Source organism: Euleptes europaea, chromosome 2 (assembly GCF_029931775.1).
Source record: "Euleptes europaea isolate rEulEur1 chromosome 2, rEulEur1.hap1, whole genome shotgun sequence".
Lineage (NCBI taxonomy): Eukaryota > Metazoa > Chordata > Lepidosauria > Squamata > Sphaerodactylidae > Euleptes > Euleptes europaea.
Window position 1 is genome coordinate 42,880,368 of NC_079313.1, and position 13,290 is coordinate 42,893,657.

Sequence of the window (13,290 nt, forward strand, 5' to 3'; positions counted from 1 at the left end):
CCAGATAAATTATAGTGGAGGTTTTCATAAGAGAGTGATATCTATCCAGTGTGGTGGTGTAGTTAAGATCAGTGGACTCTAATCTGGAGAACCAGGTTTGATTCTCCACATGAAGCCTGCTGGGTGACCTTGGGCTTGTCACAGTTCTCTCAGAACACTCTCAGCCCCACCTACCTCACAAGACATCTGTTGTGTGGAGGGGAAGGCAAGGCGATTGTAAGCCACTTTGAGACTACTTTGAATGTGCAAGTCCCACTTACTTTCACATGGTTGTATTCATTGGCCCATAGTCATGGGAAGAGCTTAAGTTTGAGCTGGCTAGAACAATCTGTGTTTGTGTAAAGTGCCGTCAAGTCGCAGCCGACTTATGGCAACCCCTTTTGGGGTTTTCATGGCAAGAGACTAACAGAGGTGGTTTGCCAGTGCCTTCCTCTGCACAGCAACCCTGGTATTCCTTGGTGGTCTCCCATCCAAATACTAACCAGGGCTGACCCTGCTTAGCTCCTGAGATCTGAGGAGATCAGGCTAGCCTGGGCCATCCAGGTCAGGGCCTAGAACAGCCTACCTGGAGCTAATTTCATGATTACTTCTGTGGTTATTACCATGGTGAACTGCATGACACACAGAAAAACATAAGTTACTGAACACAGTTATTTATCCAAGTTAAAAATACAAGCAGGGCTTATGTATGGCAACCAGCTCGAGGTTCTCATAAATTTTCACAATTAGCACTTTACTAAATTATCATACCATGGTCCACAGTAAGCGTGTGCAAATTTGCACAAAGCTCTCTCATACACAGCAGTGTATTAAGGTTTCTTCTGCAGTTGAATGAGGCCTGTCGCTGTTATCTGTCTTAGCTTGCGTGTGGATGGAAGGGTTTCTTCTAACTTCTTTATCTGGAGGTAAGTCCCATTGGCTTTACTGGAACTTACTTCCAGGTAAGTGTGCTTAATGTAGTACTACAAGCAGATTGTAGATAAACTCTATGTTTAGCTTTCTTCTCAGTGCCAGTTAGCAATACATGAGCAGGATGTCTGAGGTTGCCTGTCTTGACAGAGCAAAGATGCTCTGTTAGTCCAGAGGTGAGCAGTTGATAAACGGGCAGAATAAAATTTATCTGGACTTGTCTTTAACTCTGCTAACTTTCTCCTTCATTGACTTAACTGCTTTCAATAATTATATATACTCCTTTGTACTTCTTTCTCCTCCCCTCTTCACAAAATGCTAAGTATATCTAAAATGTTACAATGAACTGTTAAATGTGCTGCTACCTTACTCATTCCATACAAATTAGCCATTTCACTCACTTTCTGAACTGAAAAGAAAGCTACAGAGCACTTTTCATTGTTGTCATTAAAATGAATGCAATTAAACTACACAAATTGCAATTCACATTAACATTTTTCTTTACTGACATGACTTCTAAAGATGTCCTTTCTTTTAAAGCACTTAATGTAAAAGGTGGCAAGAACTCTATTAGTGACAACAATCAAAATGTGAAGAATTATCTAATAGTCAGTTGATCTCTTTGAACAGTTGTCAGCTACAAAAATTTAATCCTATTTGTGAGTATAAGCTGTTAATCACAATTTAAGGGTTTGTTTATAACGGCTGTTAATTCAGAAAGAGAGTTCACTGCAATAATTCCCAAACTTTTTGTCCTGGCACATTAATGAGCCATGAAAGAACAGTTAATGTACCACTAAAAATAAATTCAGCAAATTTCGTCGAGCCTGAAGTATCTTTTCAATTGGAGACTGGTTGTCTTTGCTACGTCTCTGCACTGGGTGTGATTTTAGAACATTCAGCCAGTACCATTATAGATACACAGCTCTCAAAGGAGACTATCTGTTGTTCTTCTGCCTGAGTGAATGTTCTGGGTATGCCTCTTGATTGTAAAGAGGCAAGAAGAGTAATGGGACTGGGCTTCTTAGAGAATGGGTATTCTTTTACATTCAAAAAATAAAGTATTGGGGTAAGAATTAAATGTGGCTGATTTTAGCACCAAGTGTGCCTGTGCTGTCTGAAGTTTGGAATATACTAAGGCTATATTAGTGATAAAGTTTATTGTCTGTGGCCGAAGGCCATCACTATCCACCATACAAAACATTAAAATAACATAAAAATATCATAAAATAACATTAAAATAAGTTTAAAACAGTCTGACAACTAAGGCTATATTCAGACATCATGATAGTCCTTCACTTATAAACCATGGTTTGATGAAACCGTAGTTAGCTGGGACATGCGGATGCAGATGGCTGGACAAAATGGAATATGTTGTTTGACACCAAGCCAGGGTTTCAAACTAGGCTTTGTAGCTGTAGTGCAACCACAGGATGTACTAATAATGACTCTTTGTCAACCACAGTTGGTTGAGTAGATTTACCTCATGGATTGCCTGGACACAGAGATGTCTGTTTACAGAGCACGTCCTTCCTGCAGGGGGGCCATAAGCAAACACCGGGGTTTACATACAAATGACTAGTAAACTAACCAGTTTGTTGTACAACCCACTGCTGAAACAAGTCAAAGTTTAAACACAACACAGTTTATTGTCTGAATGCAGCCAAGTTTACTGCTATTTTTTCCTCATTCCTATTTGTATTGCATTTCTCATAGGCAAATTCAGTTTATTGACTGGTTCTGTATAGCTTGGATGTGTTGCATATTTGTTAGTCTTACAAGATTCCAGTTTGAAAGAATATTGTTTTTATATTGCTTGAAGGTTAATGAATCTTCACTGGAATGTTAACACTAGTTTCTGTTTCTCATCTGTACAGTCCCTTCAGTCTGAATATGTTCAGCACTAAAGCCTTGTTGCTTCGGTGAAAGCTGGATAGCTCTTACAAATTCAGTGTTCTTCACGGACGAACAATATTGAGGGGAACAAGCAACCCACAGGGAAGAGACCCTTTCATACTCGATTAGAACTCTAAAGACAACTAGGTCTTTGAATAACTGCAGACTTCTCTTAGTGACTGCTGCAAGTACACTGTACTTCTGAATATTACAATTGTGTGCACAGAAGTGAGATTTTAATACTAGGGATATTTGTAATGAAGTTTAGCAATACATTTGTAAGTACAGCAGTGTTACAATGTATATGTACTGAGTAAAATATTTTGGTAAATATTTTGGTGTATATATATGTATGTATGTATATATATATGTATGTGTGTGTGTACACACACACACACACACTGTGTGTATATATATATACACTGTACCTAATATATAAATTGTGTTTAAAAAGTAGACTATATTTTGATTTGTTTCGGGGTTGTTGTTTTTTTACCAAAAATGTGTATTTTTAAATATCAGAATTTTATAGTGCAAATGTTAGCCTGAACCCTGAGAAGCCTGTGTATACAAAGCACTTATACTTGTGTGTGTGTGTGGGGGGGGGGGGTTCCTTTGAATAGCAGCCCATAGACTACTGTTTTGGAGGGTTACCCAACCTTCAGAAAGCACAAGTTGCTGCTGGGAAGTGGGGAGGTAAATGGCACCTGTGCATACACAGAAAACAACTTGCAAAGCCCTGGGTTCTAACCATTAGGGGCAGAACATGCTGGTTTTATTTCAGGCATATATCACTGAGGTTCAGTTTAAAGATCTTAACTTGGTGGGGAACAAGTTAATTTTATTCTTGTTCTTTTTCGCTTTTAAGTGCTAATGCTTAAAATGGGCTTTCAAAAGGGATTGATATGTTGTCTCTGGCCTATTCTAAGGTCCTGAGTTGGTGTTTTCTTCTTTTTTCCACACTGTGGGAAGGGAATGTAATTTTAAACAATCTGTCATATTGATTAACATTTTCAGCCCAAGAATTCCTTTTGTAAAAGATTGTCTAAATCTACTCTTGGAGCCTTACTTTCTGTATTGTTTTCTGCATAATGTTTTCTGTGCTAAAAACTGTACTTCTATCAGAATGTAAACCCCAGAGGAAACACACTGCTTTGATTAGCAGAGAGGGCTGGTGCCTAGCAGCTGAAACCTTGTGTTTCTCTGAATTTGTAATGTCTTCAATTTTAGGTTTGCTGGACTTTTTTTACTTCTAAGATGCAAAGTGTTACATTAAAGGTGCAAATTTGTGTTGACACAAATTTATGTGGACTATTACACATCTTTCATTAGAAAGTGCAGGTGCATTCTTAAAACTTAGTGCAGACCACGCTGTTCCATTGTAGCCATTGTATGATCACATATTCCACCATGCTGTGTTTATACACCATACTGTTGTTGCCGATTAATCTCAGCTTTAGTTCTCTATTAACTTTAATCATTGAAGCCTTTCCAACAAATGTTGCTGAGAGAAACGTAACTGTGTATTGGAATTATTCAAAAATAGTTCTGAAATAGCATCACTTCCCATCGGTTTCTCTGTTTGCAGTGCTAGCAGGTGGTGTCATTCAGAATGCTGCAGCTGTATAAGGGAAATGGTAATATGCGTTTTGCTTACCATTTATAACATACTAAGAAGAAAACTCAATATTAAACTAAGTGAAGGCTTTTTTGTTGCATATCAAGGCAGTATAATTAATTTTGAGGGAAAAGGTGTACATTAATTTGAAGGGAAATGGTCATAATTATGGTAGCTAAATTCTTGATTGCACCTGTTTTGATCACCGAATGCAATAATGTAACTTTTTATAATGTACCTAATGTATTGTATATGAGTGATTGGCAAATTCTAAGGTAATTCTACCTCTTACAAAGTTTCAGATGTATTTTGCTACTAGCGTACTTACTAAAAAGATATACTATTTTTGAAATGTAGAGATACAAATGCTAATCCATAATAAAAGTAAAAATTACACAGTTTCTTTCTTTTTTTGTTGAATTCTATCTACCTGTGGATTTTAAGGAATATAATTCTGCTCAGCTATAACTCTATGGCAAAAAAAAAAATCTTCTTCATAGCACATTTTATGGCCCCCTGGAACATCCTTCCCAAATTGTCATTTATAATGACTGCAGCTAAGGATTCTTGTGTAGTTAGAGCTGACAAACAATTTTTTCCTGACAATGAGCTCTGGCTGGGACTCAAGAGAGGGGTCTTTGTCAAGACTGGTATTTCCTTCCATCCCATCCCCTGCCAATATTTCTTCTTCATGTCCCTCTGCTGTCAAAGTAATCTAATTGGAGAGTTCAAATGATTACATCATTGGTAATTTGCAAAGCATGTTAGTCTTCAAAAGTGCTATGCAAATGACTGATTGTGTACTAGCACTATAGTATATCAGTATATAATAGTATAGTATATACAGGGCTAAAGGTTGATTCAAGACTCTTACGACTAGAATTAGGTGTAACCCATGCATTAAAAAAGTTCCCTTCTGCATCAAGGGAAACTGTATTTTGTAGCATGTATCACACAAATTAAGAGAGCCAGTGTGGTACAGTGGTTAAGAGCAGTAGACGCTAATCTGGAGAACCGGGTTTGATTCCCCACTCCTCCACATGAAGCCTGCTGGGTGGCCTTAGGCTAGTCACAGTTCTCTCTGAACTCTCTCAGCCCCACCTTCCTCACAAGGTGTCTGTTGTGGGAAGGGGAAGGGAAGGTGATTGTAAGCCAATTTGAGACTCCTTGAGGTAGAGAAAATTGGGGTATAAAAATCAGCTCTTCTTTTTAATCAGTCTGCATTTCCTCTCTTGCATAATTTATTTTCAGATCTGTTTTTTGCTGCCATAAGAGCTACAGTGCTTGTGTAATATAGTAGCTAAGAGACTGAGCTACAACCTGGGTGGTTCTCGATATGAATCTCACTTCTCCCATGACTCACTATGTGGCCTTAGGTATATATTATACATGGGTAGTCATGACCAGGATCACACACATTGGTCCCATCTCCAGTATACATGCAGTCAGCTAAATGGCCCACTGTGAGTCCTTTGTGTGTACAAGTATACACACCTAGGTTCTGTGTGCTTGGAGAACTGTAACACAGTGCTATGGATCATATGGAGCAGAATACATGCCTAAACTTGTACAAACATGGCTTGTTGCAGGTGCTTGGCTAAATACAGACATCTGTATGCCAACAGGCCCAATTCTACTCTTCAACTTGTAAATGCTTGTGTAGTTTTTATTGTCTGTATATCATTTTGCAAGACCTGAGCAAGGCTGTTAACAATAAGACATTCTGGAGGACATTGATTCAAAGGGTCACCATAAGTCAAAAGCGACTTGACAGCACTTAACACACGCATAATTAATTTTGTACAAAGTGGACGATAAGTACTGAAGAAGCAATTGTTCTTTTGAGCTATGCCACCCTCAGTCATCTGGCTGGTGCCAGGTCTGTAAATATGGATTGGCACAGTAAGTCACAGACTATAGTCTGATATCATCTAATTGATCCTTGATTGTGGATTCTCACTCTCCCCCCCCCAATACATTACTTCGAAACCCTGTGTTCAGAGGCTACCATATCACAAGCTTTAAAACAGGAGTACATAATAGCTATTGCACTTCAGTCAATAACTCCCATCTTCATCATTTGATTGGATGTCAAATAGCAGTTCCAAAAACAAGAGTGGACCTCTGCTTTCGAACTCTCTACAATGGATGACCAATGGTGCGTGCACTTGTGATACAGTCTGTGCAATCAGAAGCGGGTGGGCCCTTGTTCCTGGCTCTGGTATAAATTCGTGCCTGTGCTCTTGACTGCCTCAGCCTCTGCCACTACATGCTTGCTTAGTAAATGAGAGGGAAAATCACCCCGTGCGTGACACAGCAGATTGCATGTATAATGTTGTGTGTACCAGAGCAGCACTGATGACTTTGAACTGGAGCAAAAGTTGGCTACCACTGCTTTTTTCCCTGTTTTCAAAAAGGGATTTAAAAAAAAAATTGTATGAGGTTTTCGTTATTCAACCAAGACACAAGCTGGCAACTTGGGGATGGAAGGAAGAGATGGCAGAGGCGAGTGAGGCTGCTTTGTCATCCTCATAATCGGAGCTGAATGCTGTTGTTTCTCATTATCTTTCTTAGGGAGTACTTTGAAAGCACCTCATGAATCAAGCTGGTTTGGGCTTGCTTTGAACTAGCAGACCCAAGGAGCTTGAAAATGAGATGCTGTTTGGGTTGATGATTTTAAACCTTGGTTCAGAACAGTGGAGGGGTGGGCCCTTTTCGCAGTTCCCATTTAATGGGTTTGAGGAACTTTTTTTTGTCTGAAACGACTTTTGCACTTGCACTGTGCATTACATTGTAAGCATGTTTGCTCAGTATATACATGTAAGGGTTGCCACACATACAGTTAGTGTTTGTGGTGGTATACACTAAAGCTCTGGGTCTCCAACTTTGTAAAGTGTGACTCACTTTGAAACTGACTCTACTTTTTAGGACTCACTTGCAAAGTAACTCCATGCTATTTTCCCCTTTCCCAACATAAAAGGCAAGAATCACCCCTGAACACTGATCTAGTTTATGGCTTTGATCCAGTGGAGGATTTCCACAAATGCAAATGGATTTTCAATGATCCACCCATCTATCTACAGGCCTCTGAATCCACCCTGATGCTATTTGGGGGGAGATGTTTCCCAGGGACGGAATGTTGTGGGTCACTTTGGGCTGCAGCAGGATTGGGGGGGGGGGCTGTGAAAATCTTAATTGTTGGGAATCCCATTACTGGAAATTACTGGTGGGGGCAAGCTTTACATTTTTTATGTTAAGTGTTTCTAAATATATAGCAGTATTGAGCAGCAGGCCCTGACCTGGATGGCCTAGGCAAACCTGCTGTCATCACATCGTGAAAGGGATGGGAGCCTGTCAAGGAAACCCAGGGTTGCAATGCCGGGGCAGGCAAGGCAAACCATCTCTGCCTCTTGCCTTGCAAACCCCATCGGCTGCAATGGCTCTTTCCACCACCATTGAGCAACAGACAGGCTGTATTTCATGGACACAATCTGTGATGTCTGTGAAAATACTTATTTCCTTTTTGGGTGGTCTGTTAAACAGTGAATTAATAGTACAGTATACTAAGTGAGCAACTGTAGGTTATATTGATTAATATTTTCTCTTTGAATTAATATGAAAAAATAATTTGGGGGGGAAATCTTAATTGCGCAATCTACTGGTTTCTGCACAAGTGGCTTTTCCGGTGTAAAGAAACTTTTGGCAGGAGTCTTATGGTGAGATTTCTATGTGCATTCTAACGCTGTGGATAATTTTTGGTTCATGCTGTATGCTCAGAATTTTTAACAAAATCAAGACCCCTAGCCACAGGATAATCCATCCATGACACACACACTGCTAAACAGTGTGATGTACTGCTTCAAATTCCAGAGTAGGACCCAGGTGACGTCATTTTGCTTCCCTGCTCTGCCATGAAATTCTTTGGATAACCTTGAGGCAGTTAGGCATACCTGCGCATTCCTGAGCATTCGCTAAGGTGGCTCCCACCTGGTGGAATGGCCTGCCCGAGGAGATCAGGAAGGCTCCCACATTTGTATCATTTCACAAGACACATAGAACAGAATTGTTCATGAGGCCAGAGGGGTAGTTTAAGTTGTCTGTGGAAATTTTAAGCAGTTTTCTCTCCCCTCCATATTGTTTACAAGATATTGTACTGTTTTTATTTCATTCTTCTCTAATCATGCAATCCAAATTTATTGCATTGCTTATTGTATGTATTCTACAGCTCTTTACTGCATTGTTTCTATAATTCTGTAATTCGCCTTGAGTCTCAGTGAGGAAGGTGGATGGTAAATGAAGCAAGCAATTAATGAAATAATTCACCTCACAGGGTTGTTACAGTAAGGTGGGAAAGGAAAAGACTGTGTACACTGATCTGAGCTCCTTGAAGGAAAGTGGGGCTAAAATATAACAGATGGTGATTGGGGTGGGGGGGGTTTGCTTGTCTGAATTTATCCCTAAAGTGAAAGAATTTATCCAGGAAGTACAAGAATAAAAATATGGGCATTTTAAAGGCTGCTGCTTTTGATGTACTGTTCTTAATAATTTTTATTCTGTTGGATTGTGATATTTCTTTTGTACAATGCCTTGGGGATTTTCAATGGGAAGGGATTTTTTTAATAGGTTTTAAATATAAGAAGCATAATCTCTCGCTGAGTGAGTGTTAGCTGTAAGAAATATTTTTTCATCATATCCGTACCACGCCCAATTCAAAGCTCAAGAAAAATCTCAATAGATAGATATTAGAAGGCAACTCCATAATATGATAAAGATTCCGTTACCAAGGAGCAGCATGTAAGTGTGTCTGCATATTGCACCGAAAGATTTGCTCTAAAATTAGAATTGTTTTTTGAGCCACAGACGCATAAAATCTTTCCCTGAAATAACACAGACTGGAAGAAGTCAAGTACAATGAAGTGTGAGCAGAGGTGTCTCTGTCCCTCCTGGGCTGGATTTTAGCAATATTGGAAAGGTCCAGGAGAAGTGAACGGGAAGGTGGTGTTAGAACCAGGGTGCTGGAGGTGTGTGTTAGGGGGTGGGAAACATTCCGGCTGTGTAATTGCAGTCTTTCCAGAGCATGCGGAGCTCTTTTCCTCCCCTCCCTCCTGCTCTCACAAGCCTGAAATCAGTTGAATAATTCATAGAGTAGAAGCATCGAATTTTCCCTGGCTGATGTACATCGTGTGTACTGTAGAGCACTAGAAGAAGCCCTGAGTTTTCAGATGAGGTGCGTTAATGCTCTTGAGGCTGTTCGTCACCCGGTATTTGCACAGGTAACCATTGTTTCTTCTCTCTCACCTGCTTGCTTGCTTCTTTTTGGGCACTACATGCTCTTGCCCATCTTGTCAACTTGATTCCGACCATGGACATCTGTCAGATTGCATTCCTCCATATGCTACTGGCGCTGTCTTCTTCTGCTTGCCTGGCTTCCAAACACTTGCCTGAGATCATGATGGCTGCATCCTCTCGAATATGCCTGTTCTCCTTGTTTCACTTCTTGAGGAATTGCCATATATTTTTTGCCGTGGAAAAATCCTATTTTTTGCCAACAACTGACTTCAAGATTTAGCATGTACTGATGTGAAGAAAAAGTTTTATTTCCTGTTTTAGATATTGTTGTCTCTGTTCTCAGCATGTTTTGGACTTTTCCCATTATCTGCATTTGCCCTTGTTGGGTTGTGCGTAGTCCACATTTATCTTCCACATTTCTTCATGGCTCGGTTGGCCAAAGCCAGTGGTGAGATTTATCTAGAGGTAGAGGTGCAAAAGCACTGGATTTATGCTCCACAGCATGCCCAACTCTTCCTTCTCCTGGAGCTCAAGCTCCTTGCATCTGCTGCTTTGTGAAGAAGACTCCCTCAGCTCCAGGATCTCTTTGTCTCTTCTTTATGTACTGTTGGCTATTTCTGGCACTTTATCCAACATCACTGTCATTTATCTGGTCTTTACCTTCAGGAAGCTGCGCACCACTAGCAATACTTTCATTGTGAATGGTTGCATTGCCGATCTATGCGTGTGTGGACTTTGGATGCCACAGGAAGCAGTGCAAGGGTTGCTACCGCCAGGCTCTGCTACGGCTCAGTCAGAAGGGTATCACTTGCTCCGGGTTGGGCTTGTAGGCTTGGGACTCATTGTTTCACTGCTTTCTCACCTCTTGGTGGCTCTCAACCGATATGTCCTCATCACCAAGCCTCCAATCACATACCAGGCTGTTTACCAGCAGAAGCACACGGCCTGGATGATCGGCCTGTCGTGGGGGTGTGCCCTGCTTCTCGTCTTGGTTCCATCCAGACTGCACGCACGGCAGTATGACCAGCAGGAGTCCAGAAGTACTACTAGCGGAAACGACTCCAATTACGCAGGCCTGATGGTAGCCCTGGCTCTGCTTAGCCAGACACTTGTGCTGCTGCACTGCTACATGGGGATTGTAAGGAGGGTGCGGGGCAGCGTCAAACGGGTCAGTGTCCTCAACTTCCATCTGCTTCAGCAGCTGCCCTTCCCAGCTGCCCCACAAGTGCCACGCAGGACACAGCGGCGCTTGAGCAGCATCTCTGTGTTGCTCCTCTGCCTTGTGTTTCTCCTGGCCACCCAGCCCCTGGTGTGGGTCAGCCTGCTAGGCTTTTTCTTCCAACCCATCCCTCGGGGGGTGCAGCTAGCCAGCTGGCTACTCTTTTGTTCTCTGTCTGCCTTCAATCCACTGCTGTATACATGGAAGAATGAGGAATTTAGACGTTGCATACGTTTAGTTCTACCAGGAGGGGAAACTGCAGTGGCAGCAGCAGATACTCTGGCCCTCCCCACAGTCTCTCTTCCACCTCAGGAGCCATCTCAGCAGGGTACAAAGATGGAGAGCATGGGCGGCTTGGTACTTCAGTGACCCACCTGTGAAAACTTGTGCATGTTCAGTGAAAAGGTGCTGAGAAGCATTTGAAATGTCTGTAGTTGTGACTGGAAATGACTCACTGAAATGCTCTCCACCGCTCCCTGAAGAGAGACTTAAATTGCTGCCATAGCGACACTTGTCAGCTTAAAATTTGTTATATATATTATAAATTTTGTATCGAATCATTTTTTTTATTTCATGGAATTTTACAGTGGTTTAATGTAGTCAGGCTGAAAGCATATTATATACCTCAATTTGCCTGTCAGTGTCTTAACTTTTTGCCTGAAATTTTGCATTCCTTTCTTGGCTCACAGAAGTGCCGATGGAGATCAGTCTGTAAGGGTAGGATTGCTGCAGCTCAGTAGTGGAGGGCATGCTTGGTATGTGTAAGGTCCAAAGGGCTGGGAAAGGCCCTCTGCCTGAGACCTTGAAAAACTGCTCCCAATCAGAGCCAAATGAGTTCCTCAGCATTTGGTTCTTTCTCTGTTTCTATTATAAGATAATGAATTGTGGAGGCCAGGAGTAGAAAACCCTCTAGAACTTGACAGTAGTATTTCTCCACTGTGCTTAGGTAGTGTGGGTTTATTCCATTCACCAATAGGAATCTAACTTTCAAATTGTCTGTGTACAGTCAAAGCAGATTAGGAATTTAGGACATCTAGCGGCAAAATAGCCATCATTATGATGGATGAGCAACAAGAGCACAAAAGGAAGTTAAGAAAACTAACTCCGTGCCACGGATAATGTGTTGATCCAGTGGAGATATGGGTTCAGATCCTACTCAGTCATGGGTATCCTTTTACCCTAACTGAGCTAATTCTCATGCTGGCCACCTTGAATGGACTACAAAAGAGAGGCCATAATGAAAATATTAGTGTGTTTGAGGCAGTGTGTTTGTGTGTGTGAACAATGAATTCCTATGAATTCTGTATTTAGAAAAATAGCCTTCCTCATGAGATCTCCATCAGTGGAAGTACCTTAGCTAAAGCCACTTTTAAGTATATAACGTCTTTCTCAGACGATATGAAAAGCTTTCTGACATGATCTTCCCGTGTAAAGGTTATCATACCCCAGCTCCATATGAATAATGGCTGGGAACTGAGTTGCTTCCCACTCTCCAGCATACTATTCAGTCTGTTGGCTTTCTCTACTGCCCTAGTTCTTGCCTTTCACTTTCAAAATATGATTTTGACTTAGGCAAGTGCAAGCAGCCCATTGTGAGTTTCAGAACATTTTTTTTAATGAAAATGAAATAAACTCTAATATTCGTTGTTAAATGTTAAATCAGCCCAATGATACACTTGCTCCAGTGTGGCTAAATGAAGCCTACAGTTCTCTGTACCCTTACTTCAGAGTAAGCCCCCATTGAATCCAATGGGAATTACTTCCAAGTGGGCATGTGCAGAATTGGGATGCATTCTTCTCTGAATGCAATGGGATTTAAATGAGGTGTGAGCAACTTGCTTCAACTAGACTGGGGCCACAAAGTGTAGTCCAGTTTCATTTTGGGCTCTGGCTTTGAATCCTACAACTGACTGTGTACATTTGGCACAGTTTGGGGATCCCAGGCCCAACCTGCGTACTCTGTAACATAGGATGATCTTGTATATATAAAACACTGTCTTTGCATTTTCATATATCCTGAAGTTCGTTAATGGTGCTCTGAAAGCAGGAGCTGATGATAAGCAAGAGCAACCAGTCCCCTCCAAAAAGTTATCCTCAGTTGGTGGCATGAGAAACCTGCGATTTTTAAAGACCTCATCTAAGTAATGCAAGATCAGAGACTTGACGCATTTGGCTTCTGGGCTTCACAGTCTACTAGCCACCTTGTGATACCAGGCAGCTAAGCTTTGAAAGTAAGCTAGAGCAACAAAGACTGTCGCAACTCGGACCCACACAGGCAGGGAAGAACTCAGTGTAATTTTTGTGTCCCAGAGTAGCTTGTAAATGGGTTTTGCTTCATGGTTAATCCATATTTGGGGTC

The 13,290-nt window shown here is 41.3% G+C and overlaps 3 protein-coding genes across 5 annotated transcripts in view; 2 read left to right on the forward strand and 1 right to left on the reverse strand.

Annotated features, from left to right (window-relative positions):
* CDC14A (cell division cycle 14A) overlaps positions 1 to 13,290 on the forward strand; it is a 130,670-nt gene that overhangs the window by 83,561 nt on the left and 33,819 nt on the right. For 2 of the 3 annotated variants that reach the window (XM_056867697.1, XM_056867699.1), the window contains one exon: positions 2,787 to 3,085. The exons of the other annotated variant lie outside the window; for it this stretch is intronic. In XM_056867697.1, the coding sequence (XP_056723675.1) occupies positions 2,787 to 2,816 (30 nt within the window). In that variant the 3' untranslated portion in view covers positions 2,817 to 3,085. Of the gene's footprint in view, positions 1 to 2,786; positions 3,086 to 13,290 lie in introns of those variants that run through there. 3 annotated transcript variants of the gene reach the window in all.
* The window catches only part of RTCA (RNA 3'-terminal phosphate cyclase), a 197,415-nt gene that overhangs the window by 70,179 nt on the left and 113,946 nt on the right, over positions 1 to 13,290 (reverse strand). The window lies entirely within an intron of this gene.
* On the forward strand, positions 10,215 to 11,300 carry GPR88 (G protein-coupled receptor 88). Its single transcript, XM_056867700.1, has one exon. The coding sequence runs from the start codon at positions 10,215 to 10,217 to the stop codon at positions 11,298 to 11,300; it is 1,086 nt and encodes a 361-aa protein (XP_056723678.1).